Below are 14,939 nucleotides of genomic sequence, written 5' to 3'. Positions count from 1 at the left end.
ATTGGATACATTAGTTTATCCATTTTTCTTCGATCACCACACCATTCATACAACCTTTTTCACTTGTTGCTTTTCTGATCCACTTGCATGACGTAATGTGACAAAACGCTGTTATGCTTGTGTTAAAGTATTCCTACCTTGAAGTGAGCGTTGGCAGTGGTGAAAAACAGCTTGCGCTCGATCAGGTTAATCTCGTCGGCGATGTTCTTCTCCGCGGTGAGGCTCACAGTCGTCTGAGCGGCACCTTCTGCAAAATGCCGGCGGATGATGAGCGGGTGTGTCCTTAGGTAGTTGTAGAAGCTGAAAACCACTGGGTTGCAGGACTTCACCATGGCATCTGAGACAGACGAGAAAGAAAAACTAGCTTAGAGTGAGATTTTTTTACTCCTGAATATAGTGATAGGTGGTGTTTTCTCTCTGCTGGTTAACAGTGGGAGGTGTGAAGTTGTTCAAAGGAATCTAAAATCAATACCTACTAGCAGGAGGCGTTCTCTATTTTAAATTGAGCAGAATGCTCTATGAATGGTGAATAGAAAAAAACAAAATAAAGAAGGACCCGACTGCATGACACAGTTGAGGTCAGAATAACACCTTCTCTTTCATGGTGGTTTAAAGAGAGTTTATTTATGTATTAATTTGATTGGGAGAGCACATGTTAAAGAACAGACATGATAAGACAAGTCGGATTGTTGCCAAAGGCTAATTTCCATCCTTAGTCCCGCTGACGAGAGTCACACAGTTGTCACAATACTGCATATCACAGATCAATAACATTTATTTTACAGCAAGAAACTCTATATACAGATTCACATTAACCAAATTACATTTGTCCTTCTACAAGCACATTCAGCTGCACGAGCACTCTGCCACTTTCACTGCAGTCTTACATCATTTAATTAATCATTTATTATAATTTGATATCATTATTTGGTCGGGAACAGTGCATGTTAATGAGTATACATGGATACATGCATGTAAATACACCACGACGGATTATAGCCTTACGCTAATTTCCTGCCGTTGTCCCACACTCTCTATTCACCCTGGCCTATTGCACATGTTGTACCCGGAGGAAACCTACGCAGACACAGGAGATCATGCAAACTCCACTCAGAAAGACCCCGTCCAGGTGGGAATCAAACCTGAGACCTTCTACTGTGAAGCACGAGTGCTAACCGTTGTGCCACCGTGCCGACACCAATTGACTGCGTAATTCACAAAGTCAAGGGACTCACCTGGGTTCTCATCCTCGTCTTTGGGAATCCTCTCCAGCAGAGTGTCCAGGGCCAGGGTGTAGTCTTTCATGATCCAGTAGGCGATGCTGCGCAGGAAAGGATCGGGGTGCAGGCGCGAGCAGTGGTACCCCGTCCCATCTCTGTTACAGCCCAGGACCTTCTCAAACAGCAGGCCCCGGCACGTCGGGGACTTCTCGTAGTCAGCCTCATAAAGCCGGGCGACTATCATGGCTAACTGAATGTCCTCCATTTTCTCCATCAACACCTGCAACATAACAAACAACATTGCAACATGCTGAAACGATTAATACACCCCCTTTGAAGACCAAGGTGTTGTGGTTTTATGATGTTAAGTCATTTGTAGAACTGAACTATGGTAATGCTTTGAAATTTGGTGCAGTATACAGCGCTTCTTTCGGCTATCTTTATATTTTGACTGACCCAGGCCAAGGAAATCTTTTATCAGCGCTAAACAGACAAACTGTACATGATTGTTTGTATTTATTTATTTTTTTAAATAAATTGTTTGGCCCATTGGCTTTATTTGACAGAACGGTTCAGAGTGAAAGCACAGGAGCGATATTCAGCTAACTTTTGAGACTAGTTTGTTGCAGCTAATATATTGCCAAGCCTTTAGGCAGACGAACACCCTACAGTCTATGAGCCCAGATATCTGCGGACTTAATGATGTGGTGATATGAGCCCAGACGCCCTAAAGAGAAAGTGTAATAAGAAAGTCTATTATCTTTGTCTCTGCTGTGAAGGAAATGGGAATGCAGGGATGGAGAGAAATGACTATATACTTTGTGAAAGCATACAGTAGATTGGGTCTCACCTCAATGTAGGACAAAAAAAAAAAAAAAAGGACACTATGACTCATGAATTTCTGCCATTTTACTCGCAGAACTGTAGGTGGATTGTATACTAGGCGCCTCATTCTAGTTCAATCAACTGTTCTATTCTGGTGTTTGCTTGTTTTGTGTGTGAGCAAATCATGTAGAAACAACATGCAAAAATGAATAAACGAAAGATCCCCAAAAAAATCAAAATAGCATTTCATTGCAAACATGCGAGTATTTCTCATTTCCTACCTCAATAGCATCTTTGAGAGATCCTGCCAGCAGGAAGAAGGCGGCAGACTGTTCGAAGCGCTGTTTGCCCAAAAGAGAGAAGGCATTTTTCAGGGCCGCCTTCCTCCAGCGATCCTCAGTGAAGTTATTCTTAAAAAACTGAGTCATCTTTTCATCGTGCTGCGACCTGAGGAGCGAAAAAAAGAGCCTATTGATCTTTTAAATCCGCACAAAGCTTTGGGGAGGTTTGTCAAAAAAAAAAAAAAAGGAGCACCGACAGCACAAAATACAGTGAACCAAAGAAAGTGTGTCTGACCTGAAGAGTCCCCACAGAACAGCTTTTTTCTTGCAGGCTAAATAGAACAGAGCAGCATCTAAAGGGTCGTTGTTTCTCTGGAAGGCGGTTTTACCCAACTGAGGACAAAAAAGTGAACAGACGGTTAGTCGTATTAGTATTTCCAAACAAGTGTATAAAAAATGAGACTGAATACATTGCCATAGTAGCAAAACCAAACAAAAAGCACTCGGGGTCATGGCTTATGCAATGTGTGTATTACTGTCAGGCCAAAACAATTCACTTTGAAACTAATTCCTTCTTAGCAAAGCATTGACGTACAATATTTAGCTTCTGGAAGGAATAGAAATACATCATAACTTAACCCAGTGCACAACTGCTCGGCTGAGTTTCCCTACAAATGTATTATAATTTAGTTCATTTGATTTATTCAACAATGACCGTCTACTATAGCATCAAATATGCCCCATATGACTCTCTTCTCATTTCCATCTGCAGGCCCTGTGTCAGTACATCATCGCAGTTTCATTTGTACCTTCTCCACCATTTTACGCAGCGTGTTGATGTTGCGTATCCACCAGCCCACCCCCACAGCGCGGAGCTCGGACCACTGCGGGTCTCCTCTCTGCATCGCTGGGATCATGTTCAGCAGCTCCTCCTCTGCCTCCGAGTGGAACGCCCAGGCGAAGTGACAGGTCGATAAACCTGTGTTAAAAACAAGAGAGCGAGTGAAGAGAATAAAAAGACAGTGATTAATATTATCAAAGGGGGATAATGATGAGTTTCCGTTGTGATATTAAAGCATAAAGAACATCATTGACACAGGTGAACAAGTCCAAACAGAAAGTTAAGGCGGAGTATCATATTGGATGTAATCATAATATCAAACTAATATAACTTTTGTACCTTGGTGCAGTAGCTGCATGCGGTACAGAGGGGGCAGTGACGTGAGCAGACAGGTGTGGAGACGCATGGCCAGCAGATACCGGAGTCCGCACTCGTCCAGAGCCTCTCCACCTACAAAGAACAAAGCATTACAGAACTATCAGCAGCAGACCAAGAGTAACAATAAATCAAAACTTCATTCAAATGGCTCCCGTAGACCAGGGGTAGGCAAGTTTGTAAAAAGACCAAGGGCCGGACCTGCCAATTTTAGCCCGAAGTAAAGCACCTTTTTCTACAAATATTAGGGCCGGGTACCATTACCATACTAGTATCTACAGCAGGTACTGAGAAAAAAAATACAGTTTTGATGCTGTTGGTTCAGAGACAGCATTAAAGGAAGTGACTTGGTTTGTTTGCTAAAATAAAATGATTTGTTTGTCCATTTTTTTTTTAATTTCTTGCCCAATGTTTGCCCCATTTCTCCCAATCTTTTACATATTATTTCTTATTTAATTTTTTTTCTCTTGTTTTCCCACTTTTTATTTTACAATTTTTTTTTATCACCATTACCATTACCATTTTCCCCAATTTATTCCCCATTTATTCCCTATTTTAGCCCCTTTTTCTCTCCAAAATGTATTAACACAATGTTTCCTTTTTTTGCCACAGTTCTCCCCAAATTGTTCCCCATTTTTCACACATTTCTTGACACTGGAGATGAACCCGATATTGTAAATGTGCAGATCTTCCACACATTGTTGTTCTTGTTCTTGATGACAAATATTTTAGTAAAGGTATTGAAAAAAGTATCGTTCAGGTATTGTTATTGAAAAAAACGGTACCCAGCCATATACATGACCTAATTGGGTGTTCTGTTTGGAAATTTTGAAAGAATTGACAGTATTTCACACATTTATCATAATATCATCTTCAAAATCATTCAAAACATGCTGAGGGCCCGGGGTTCTATGCTGGACGGCTGGATTTGGCCCCTGGGCCTGACGTTGAACATTTTGTGCTTGAAAGCTGCATGCATAATTTGAAGAATAAATAAAAAGAGTAATGCAAAAAAAGCCACATTTTTAAAACACTAAGCTCCTTTTGCCTTGAACCTTTTCGCTCTGTTTATGTTTACGTTACACTGGAACGGTCTGCTAATGTTTGATGCTAAACTAAAGACTAAATAAATCTGATGAAATATAAGACAAAAAGGGCTTTATCTATGAAAAAGGAACACCATAAGCCCAGTTTATTATGATAACTATAGATAGACCATATCTGGAACATTTAATCACTGTCTATATACAAAACCTCTGGGAATACTAATGATATGAAGACAAAATACCAGCAGTTTTCAAACAATGGGTCAAGGCCAAAAGGTTTGTGGGCGATTTAAGTGTTGGACTAATTTGAAGGCACCATTGTAGGATTACATTTCTGGAATTACTCTAATCATGAAAAACGACACAGGCACTTGACAATTGACTATATAAAGGGATTCAGTAAGTAACGTTTACCCGTGTACTGCTTGTCATTGGAGCTTGTGACCTCAGCGCCAGTCGTTGCCACGGTATCGGCCAAAGCCACTAAAAACATCTGCTCGAGTCGGGTCAGTCCTGGGAGGCTGGAGTGCATGAGGTGACTGGACAAAACCTGATTCAGCACAGAGAGACACACAAAAAGCAAATAAATAGTTAATACTAGTAGGTAACGCAACGCATTGTAGTACTGAAGGAACGTTGCAGTTTTACCTGGGCGTGCTCCGGTCCGAAGAAGGACGGCCCGTACTGGGAAAGGTTAATAACTCTGGATTTCTTCTCTGGTTTGTCGGTGGCAAAGTTCACAAAGTCGTCTGTAGTGACTGTCTGCACCTGTCAAAGAGAAGAGGACATTTTAAACTGCAATGCAATGCTGTGTGATGAATATTGAAAACATATATTAGCGGTATTCACCTGGAAGAGGTCAGTATACTGGTCCTCTGCGGACTTCTGCGTGCCCTCTCCATCTGCCGCTTTCGCCCCCTTGGCCGCCTCCTCCGCCCCCTTGTAAGGCGTGTCCAGGTCGGCCAGCAGCAGCGCGTAGAGGGGCAGCGGGGGGATGGAGTTGATCTCGGTGTAGTCCCTGCCCCCGTCCCGCCCGGCCACGATGGTGTCTTTTGCCGTGCTGCCCGTCACGCTGATGGTTCGGGACAGGTGACGACGAGACCCGCCTTCTCCCGCCTCGACGTCCCTCACCACGGCAACCTCACCGGCGATGCACTTCACCAGGTGAGCGAGGATGGCCTGAGGAGAACAAGACAGGGGGGTTATTATAATGGGGAAAAGAACCATGTAAGTTTAAAGCGCTGTCAGGCAAGTGAAGGGATTTCTGTGTTCCTCTTTAATGAGGACGGTGTCAGAGTCTAATCAACTATAATATCAAGCGAACAAAAGCACTTAAGCTTGATGTAATAACCTTGCGATGTATAAACTGGCAATTGATGGGAACCCAATCTGGTACATGTTTTTGATCCTTCTGAAGATGGTATAATATTTCAAGCTCCACAGGCACTTAAAGCACTTTGCATCAGTCATGAGGTGTATTGCTCAAAGACACAACAACAGTACAATAATGTGGGAGCAGAGTTCAACCTGGTTATGGCACAAGAGGCTATGAAATTTGAGTCATCTAACACTAAACAGCAGAGGTGGGAGTAAGTCACTAAATACAAGTCACAGGGTCAAGTCAGGTCAAGTCAAAGCTTTTGCCAATTCTAGTTTTATCCAGCAAGTCACCTCAAGTCCCAAATGAAAGTGTTAAGCATAGACTGTAAAAATAATGGACGTCTTCTGCTCACTCCTCCCCGTTTACCATAATGACCACGGCTCCCCAGCTCTGACGAAGCATGTTCCTAAAAAGGACATACGGGCGGGATTTTCACCATAGACTCGGCCCTTGCGTGACGTGTAGCTCGCGCTGCTCCAACGCTAACAGTCCGACCCTCATTAAGTACAAGATTTTACGAAAACCAGCCTGGTTTCATATATTGTGATTAACCCAGCGCTATCTCAGGAGGAATATCTAGCCTAGTCTAGTGTTGAAAAAATTGAAACCAGGCGCTAAAGTTGCTTTTAAGGTGTCTAAACTCCAATGCTTTTCAATGGGGCCCTAGTGGCGATATGGAGGTACTACAGCAACGGCGGAGCAATGGCGGCCCCCAGTGTCGTGGTCATAAAGCAGAGCAGCCAGCGCCCATTGGTGTTAAGCCTAATTTTCACTGTTGGACAATTAATTCTTCTTTTAAGTCATGTTAGAGCACTGGTCAAGTGACTCCCACTTCTGCTACATAACAAAGCATAACAAAATTGTCATGTCAGGACTTACAACAGTGGTTTCCACAGTAGGGGGACCCTTAGGTGGGGGTTGCAAGATAATTTCAAGACAATATTTTTTTTAAATTAATGACATAAACATATATGTAATATTGATTACGTGTTTTAGTGACATTAGGTCAAATAGCAATGTATACATCACTTAAATGAGACAGGGGCGTAGAGAGTAGAGCGGGTCGTCTTGTAATCAGACGGTTGGCAGTTTCGTATCCTCCTTTTTTTGTGTCCTTGGATAAGACACTTCACCCATCTTACCTCCAGTGTCTGAGTACATTGGTGTATGAACAAGAGTGTGAACAGGTGAGCGGTTTCTTGATGTAAAGCGCTTTGAGGGCCTAAAGCAGGTAGAAAGGCTCTACATAAATGTGACCATTTAAATGTTTTGTACCTGAAATGATCATAAATGCTCATTATGTTTTACAGTGCTGGATCCTGAATAGTTGATGTAGGTATTTTGAGTGTCGCTGCCCGAACAGTTTGGGAACCCATCTTATTTCCATGTTATTATCGTGTTGTAAAGTGTGACTCGGTGATATCAACACCAGCATTTATCTTTAACAAACAACATTACACCTCACCTTGGCCCGCCGCACTTTGCCCAGGTCCATGAGCTCGAGCAGCTGTGTGGGGTGGTACTGTGGCAGCGTGGGGGAGAGCGAGTGAGCTGCTTCAAACAGCCCCCCCTCTTGAAGCCCCGCCGGAGCCCTCAGAGCCTCATCCACAGCCGCGCTGCTTTCAAAAACGCTCTTAGACCGGGCTCTCCCTTCGAAAACTGGATTTTGCCCTCCTGAGATGTCCGCGGAGGACAGGTTACCCTCATCACCGTCGCCCGGCTTAACGTCCTGCCGCCATTGGGCATAAACGTGCATCTCACAGTCCATCCCCACCACCAAAATACCGTCCCGCACCCAGGACAGGGAGACAGGCAGCGAGGGTGTCCCATCAACTGAAGATAATAAGTCTATGGAGCGGAGCAGGATCCACCGGGAACGAATGCCCTGTTTTATGCTGCCCCCTAGAGGAAGGGAGATAACTGCGACCCCGTCTTTGCTGCCGGTCTGCTCGTTGACCATCCCAGAGATTCGCCCGTACATGAGGATATTGGAGCCCACGCCCACAGTGAGGATGTGGGAGCCGTCTTCTTTGGAAAGCCAGTCCAGATGGACGTAGTGCTTGATGTTGGGAGAGGTGTGGTCCCTGGTCATGTACAGATCGGACCTAAAACGGGAAGACGTTGAAGATTGAACATTTGTAGCAGGGCACACACTTTTTTTTGTAGTATTTAGCACAAAAATGGATATGTAACTTAAATGTTTGCTCGGAAGTACTTGACATTAAATGGAGTGCAGTGTTGTACTTATATTTTTTCAATACTGGAACTATTATTAAAAGTCTAAATGTCAATATTTTAATTTCTTAAAATACATTATTTTTAATGAAGTTTATATAGGTTGGTTTCTCTATTCACACATATGGACATTTTTCCTTACTCAGTTTAAGCAGGTGAGCGAGAATGAGAATATAGCCCTGGGAGTTTTAATTCTATTGAACATGCATTGGTATTGATCTCAAATGACTGGTATATGATGAAAAGAAAATACTGAAAAACTGCCACATGCTTTTAATCTCCTTTAAAAATATAACAAAAGGCCTTTCGTTATGTATCCACGAGGTGCAGTATAGTTTATGACACTGACCTGCTGTACACAAAGAGGTTGGAGTCCACGCTGACTCGAGGGTCCAGGGTGGAGGTGGGGCGTGTGAAGTCGTCCAGGTGAATGGTCTGCTCCAGGACCCACTCGGAGCCTCCGGTCGACTCACACTCGTATATGGACACGTGCATCGAGAAATCCTGGGCACAATTAGACTGTGGAGGGATCAAGATGTAACAAACATTTACGTTCTTCACACAAGCAGTATCAGTTTCTATTCTGAAGTTTTACCCACTTACTGCAGTCAAATGTATGATGGATAAGAGAACAGGGGTGGACAGGCCTAGAATGAGTACGAGGGAAGCTAAGGGTTCGGGTTTATTTCTCACATTTCATATTAACACACAAAATGGGTTTACTTTTCTAACATCAACGCTCAAAAGAGACTCTTGGGATAGTGGTTGCCTGTGGTGAGGCCGCTATACCCAGGCTCAAACCAGAACAATGATTTTTATCCTAGTAGTTTGAGCTCAGGCACTTGAATAGGATTGGACGCAATCTATAAAAGTGGAGAGGCGCTTCTAAGGCCTGGCAGATCTCACATTTTGATCATATAAAAAAACAACAACAACACAACAATGCCTCTCCACATTTGCATATATATTGTATAGTCCCTGCTGTAATGTGATTCCGATAACACATTCCCATTTTCCTACCTGTCCATGTCTCTGCTGCTTGAAAGCCATGGCCAGTCTGCCGATGTACGAGCAGGACACGGCCACGGGACGTCCCGAGACAGACACCGCGCTGTTGTTATCCTCTTCTTCGTTCATGAGCGCCCAGGGCTCCCAGCGGTACACGCGGCTGTCCTGCTCATCGTCGCCGTAGCCCTCGTCGGCGCCCTCCACGGCACAGTGCCAGAAACGCACGTGTGAGTCCGAGCAGGTGGTGACGATCAGGTATGGGGCCAGGCACACGGGGTAGATGGACGAGGAACTCAAGTGACCTGTGAATGTGAACAGGAATTTAGTGCAATGAATGGGGCACTTTGAATGGAAGACATTAATCTTAGCTCCAGTGAGATTTCTCTTTTCTATCTCTATTCAGAGGGAAAAGAGGAGGACTAACAGGGGAAACCTACACAGACATCAGGAAGAACAAGCAAACTCCACACTCCATTATAAAAATGTCAATTTTGAATAGGAACTAGTGTTAGGAGGAATTTGTGGCTAAACACCACACACAGAGCGCCTCACCTGCAGAAGGGGTGGCCCTGGTCACCTCCACACCGTGTGGAAGGTCCAGGCGTTTGCTGTAGACCAGTTTGGAGCTGAGGATGAGTTTGCTGGCCGACTGCAGATTGGCTGTGGAGGCCGAGCGAGGCAGGGGTCTGATGGGAGAGGTCTCTGGGGAGGAGTCTGCATTCAGCGCCTGATTAGGGACCATTAACTGGCTCTGAAAGCTGAAGTCTGGACTCCGACTCTGCTCGTCTGGACAGAAGGGGAAAGCAGAGCGATAAAATGCACAGTTAACAGGCACAAAATGTAACTTGCTGGGCACTAATCTAGAGATTAATAAGAGGGCAAGAAATCGAATTGAAATTGCAATGTGAAGGTCGCAGTTGTAAAACCTCCATGTAGGTCATGTAATTCCTTCTGTAAACAACAACATATCCTGTCTCCGTGTGGTTTTTAAATGGCTAAAACTGCAAATGCTGTCAAGTCAAATTCAGTGGTAATGCTCCAGAACATGATCAAACTTTGCACCGCACATTAAATCTTCAAAATAATAAATAAAAGCAAATCTAATCATAATCACAATGTCGGTCAGAAAAAGTAAAACTACAGTAAATACTTTTACAGAATTAGTCAGTCGCTGCGCACCCTTCGCACTGATCACACAGTGTGTTCAAGGTAATGTTCAGGGAGGAGACTGCGGAATCTACGGGTCAGTTCCAGTCAACTGAAGAACAGTTTCAAACACAAGGCCATCGGGAAGCTGAACTCCCTACCCTCCCTCCCACCCCTCTTCCCCCTCCCCCCGCGCCGCAATCAAGGATGAGAGAAACATAATTTCAAACCATCCACTTGGTTTGACAAATAAAAAATCTTGAATCTTGAATAAGTATGAACTTACCAACGCAGGCTTGTACAGATCGAAGATGCAGGTGCCACATTTGAAGCACTGAGTTCCTATTGAGGTCCTTTTCAATCACAACCAAAAAGAACTTCTCAGAAAAAGGCGCAGGCTGGTAATCTAAAAACGAGCAGAGATGGTGCAGTTGTTTATAATGGAAAGAAAACAAATTGGATTTTTATTTCTTACATTTTATAGTTTTTTTTTTTAAATGCCTTAGACAGAATATGATTTCTATTGAGCTAGTGTTGCCTAAAGTAGCAGCAGTGTTTAGAAAGTATATAACAAGGCGACGACTTCAGAAGTGTCCTGTACCTCCGTCACCAAACGCTGGAGGTGCAGCTTCGTATGTTCTCGGAGGTTTGTATCCGAGAATGAAGTCCTCTTGGAAGACATGCAGCAGCTGAGTGTTGGCGCCGCACTGTAGGTACAGGTCAATACATTGTTGTTACTATGGTTATTCATTGATCGCAGCGTGTTCTTCAAGCATGTTGTTGTTGAAACTTGAACGCAGTGCCTCTAACCTGGTTTGTAATGACATCCAACTCTATGATACATCCAGGCCTGGCAGTCGACTGTTGGCTCACAATGTTGAACACTTCGCCCACCAGTTTCTAAACAAGAACATGCGCAATTAAGCCATACAGAGCATTAAAAAAAAAGGAAATCATTTACCAAGAGAAACAGAAACAATGTTCTGGCGCTACATCGGAATGAAAATGATCAACTCACAGACGTTTCCGGATCTGACAGCTCATCTAGGAGTTTTCTGGCATCCACCACAGCTTGATAGAGGCGGAGATTTTTACCATCTGAAGCTACGAAGCAGGCACTGGCACTGTTACAGTATGTCCCTGACGGAGAGGAGATGTGAAAAGTTTAATCAGCGTCCCACTTCATATGAATAAATTAGCTACTGTTAGAAACTTCACACACTTCAGATGCAAAAATCTCCCAAAAAATAGTTTTTTCTTCACATTCTTCCACTTAATTATAATGCTGAATGAACCTCATGAACCTTAAGAAAGTTACATTTTGGAAAATCTCAGTCAAGAGCATCTTAAACAGGATCCAGTATATGCATTATTTGGAATGACTCATAAATTATGAGTTCATTTAATTTATTTTAATAGTTAAATAGATAAACTGCATGGCTGCACGACTCAACTGGTAAGGCAATGGGGATTACTGTAGGATGACAAGCAGCGAGCGACCCCAAAAAATGATTTATTCCAACCCATAAAACAAAGTCTGATCTCTTAAATATAATGAAATATCCTGTATTTAAACACTGAATAAACCTATGAAGCTCAATCAACAACCCATCCCCAGTCATCTTAAAAGACTGAGGCAGTGTCTTCATTACATTTTCAGGAGATAAACATTGAAAGAAATGTTCCTGAAAAAAGCGCGACCCACTTTTAAATCCTCACACACTAACTAAGAACCACTACTGGCAACAAATTCCAATTTAGCCAATACTCTATACAAAATGCAGGTTTAAGCAGCTAATGGGCGTCAGGTGACCTTAGGACTTTGAGACTCTTCCCATGGGATCATAGGCAATGAATGAAACAGTGTGGAAGTACTTCAAACTTCTAACCACAGGAACGCTATATATCCCGTTTCATAGCACTATCAGTGCAAACGCTGTTCTGGTAAAGGTACTGAGATGAGAGGTGAAGCGTCAGATAAATAGATACCTGGTCCACATGGCTATTCTCTGAAAGCTTTTGCTACTATAATACAAAGATACAACCGTCCAACACACATTCGACCCCAGTGGGCAATTCATGCATATAATTGTTTACTTTTTACCTATTTCATAGGTGCAAAGTTCAGACTAAATGAAAATGTTTACCGAGCACGGTGCTGGGGATGAGCGTGGGCAGCCAGGCCACGTTGCTGAAGGCAGAGGTGTGCAGGGAGTTGATTCGGGCGAGTTCAGAGACCCCCCCGGTGCAGGACAGGGGCCCGATGTGGTCCACCCGCCACAGGATCAGCTCACTGTAGATGGCGTTGGGGTCGTGGAAGGTCCTAGTGGCTGCATTACGGAGCTGTTTCCTAGAAGAGACCAAAATAGCCCGGGTTCAGTGTCCATAATTTATGAGTTGATGTATTGTATTGCAAAATGCTAAAAGCGTCTCCATTGTGTCTGCCACAATCATCTTTCGGGGTTGCATAGTCAGGGCAGTTCGGGATTTTCCAATTGAGTTTACAGATGCCAAGATCGTACTGTCAGCAAATCTATGTCCACCTAAACTAAAATGAAGCATGACTGAAAACATATAGTTTCAAAGTCAATTTACTTACTGTATTAACTAACATTAACGGCACAAGGTTTAGGACTAAATATGCAGTGAATCAGGTCTAAACTTGGACAAAACCAACAATATGATTTCCCAAGAATCTCTGCTGCCTGGATAAAGACCTCAGGTAAAGGGAAGAAAATGGATGAACGGATAGAAACTGCCATACGGTAATGGCTGCCACAGATGAACAAAACGTGTATTTGCAGTTTATCATCCTTTTGAACAGTGCATTTCTATGATGGTAGGATACAATTGCGTACCTGGGCAGTCCTTTGGGTATGGGGAGGGTGGGCGGCTGCTCCCCGTCCATGCTCCCGGGGGCGGAGGGCGGGGTGAGCAGGGCGTTGTGGTGGGACGAGGTGAGCAGCAGAGGCAGCACGGTGTGGCAGGCCTGGTCGTTCAGGTGGAAGCGGTGGCCACAGTACCGGAACTTATGAGACACGTTCAGGACGTTGGAGAAGCCGGAACGCTCGGCGAACGTCACTGCCCACTGCGCACAGACAAGTCACACTCATGATAGGAGCCGGGGATAGAAGGAAGCATTTAAGACTTTTTAAGACTGGAATCAAGATTTGTTATAGCGTCATAATAGGATGGAAATAGCATGGCATCTAAAAGTGTAATAAAATGGTTAATTACTCATGGAAACAGGACATGCCTTCTACTTTATGTCATGGTAATGATTAACCCAAACCCTGTATCTACCAGGAAACGAGGTAAGTATTTTCCTGTGTTTCGTGGTTTGTGGAAGACAGATTCATTTAAAATTTTATCTCCTAAAAAAGCATTGCATTATTGTTTTCTGTTGTGTTCTGTCTGGTTTTGTCACTGTCACAGGGACCTGGTTGAGGGATCCGTCCACGTGCTTGGAGACCATCATGACGGCCGGGCTGGTGATGGGCTGGGAGTTGGAGGAGGGGTTCATGCCCAGTGAAGTGAGGCCAGCCGAGGCGGAGGCGGAGCGGGGCAGGCGCTGCACGGCCCTCCCCTGCTCGCCCGTCCCAGAGCCCTCCCCCTCTGTCAGAGTGTAGGCGTACATCAGGATGTTTTTACTGAGAGAGTTTGCGTCGCCGGTGGGAAACGCCACGGGAATACGAGAGGAGAAGGACACCTGGAGGGGGAGAGAGAAAGACGTGTGTGAACGTATGATCAGACCTTTGGCTCTGTAATGATATAGTAAAAGCAGTATTTACTCGAAAGCATATAATGGTAGTTGTCATTGTCATAAGAAAATAAGTGGATTTACTGCTTCACAAATAAAAAAACAACAACTATGACAATATTGTAAATGACTCTCAATGGGTACAAATGTGGATCAACCGCACCAGCTGAAATGTTTTCCTCAGTGCTATCATTATTAAATATGTGTATGCAATTAAAACTATGTATGGAATCGATAAATTGTCAATAAAATGTAGTCATTTCATAGTGGCAATTATCTTATTTTGGCATTAAGATGATTCCTAACAGACATTTTGGGGTTTTATACACCAAAAGCATAGGTGTATCATTTGATGTATCATACACAAGGCAGAAAAACACTTAGAGTTTTGCTTTACTCTCAATTGCAGTTTCTGTTCCTTTTTACGCTGCATGAAACTACCCTCACACCACGACCTACTTTGGTCTTGAAACTGAAACAAAAGGAGGGAAAAACTGCATCACCCACCTGGACCTGTCTGAAAATGCCTTGGTTGAACTCGTCCAGATACTTGACGTGCCACACCAGGAAGGAGCCGTCGACCGGGTGGACCGTGAACAGCATGTCGGGGCTTTTGTTCCACTCCGTAATCAGCGTCTCCATCTTCCTCTCCAGCAGCATGGAGGGCAGGGGCAGGCTGGAGCTGGACCCCGGGGAGGAAGCTTTGGTGCTGCCCTGCTCCCCAGGCTCCGTCTCCTCACCGTGCTCAGAGGACGCCTTGTCAGACATCTCATCGAGGTCTGCGTAGAAGAGGTAATATATAAAGTCTGAAGCTGAACGTT

General features: G+C 44.0%; 1 protein-coding gene across 14 annotated transcripts in view; it reads right to left on the bottom strand.

Moving 5' to 3' along the window:
- Positions 1-14,939, bottom strand: part of dmxl2 (Dmx-like 2) — a 58,164-nt gene that overhangs the window by 24,272 nt on the left and 18,953 nt on the right. For 11 of the 14 annotated variants that reach the window (XM_079554803.1, XM_079554809.1, XM_079554813.1 and 8 more), the window contains exons 11-31: positions 14,626-14,897; positions 13,798-14,067; positions 13,217-13,446; positions 12,506-12,708; positions 11,377-11,498; positions 11,169-11,258; positions 10,960-11,065; positions 10,641-10,764; positions 9,765-9,988; positions 9,225-9,514; positions 8,554-8,723; positions 7,435-8,074; positions 5,438-5,767; positions 5,237-5,356; positions 5,003-5,138; positions 3,507-3,617; positions 3,136-3,305; positions 2,622-2,719; positions 2,327-2,492; positions 1,236-1,500; positions 138-337 (exon numbers count right to left, since the gene is read on the bottom strand). In XM_079554803.1, the coding sequence (XP_079410929.1) occupies positions 138-337; positions 1,236-1,500; positions 2,327-2,492; positions 2,622-2,719; positions 3,136-3,305; positions 3,507-3,617; positions 5,003-5,138; positions 5,237-5,356; positions 5,438-5,767; positions 7,435-8,074; positions 8,554-8,723; positions 9,225-9,514; positions 9,765-9,988; positions 10,641-10,764; positions 10,960-11,065; positions 11,169-11,258; positions 11,377-11,498; positions 12,506-12,708; positions 13,217-13,446; positions 13,798-14,067; positions 14,626-14,897 (4,337 nt within the window). The remainder of the gene's footprint in view (positions 1-137; positions 338-1,235; positions 1,501-2,326; positions 2,493-2,621; positions 2,720-3,135; positions 3,306-3,506; positions 3,618-5,002; positions 5,139-5,236; positions 5,357-5,437; positions 5,768-7,434; positions 8,075-8,553; positions 8,724-9,224; positions 9,515-9,764; positions 9,989-10,640; positions 10,765-10,959; positions 11,066-11,168; positions 11,259-11,376; positions 11,499-12,505; positions 12,709-13,216; positions 13,447-13,797; positions 14,068-14,625; positions 14,898-14,939) is intronic. The other 3 variants (XM_079554811.1, XM_079554805.1, XM_079554808.1) reach the window with 1 other exon arrangement.

Source organism: Gobius niger, assembly GCF_951799975.1.
Source record: "Gobius niger genome assembly, chromosome: 4".
In the NCBI taxonomy this organism is placed as follows: Eukaryota; Metazoa; Chordata; class Actinopteri; order Gobiiformes; family Gobiidae; genus Gobius; species Gobius niger.
The sequence above is the reverse complement of the archived record's forward strand: the minus strand, read 5'-3'. Positions and strand labels throughout refer to the sequence as shown.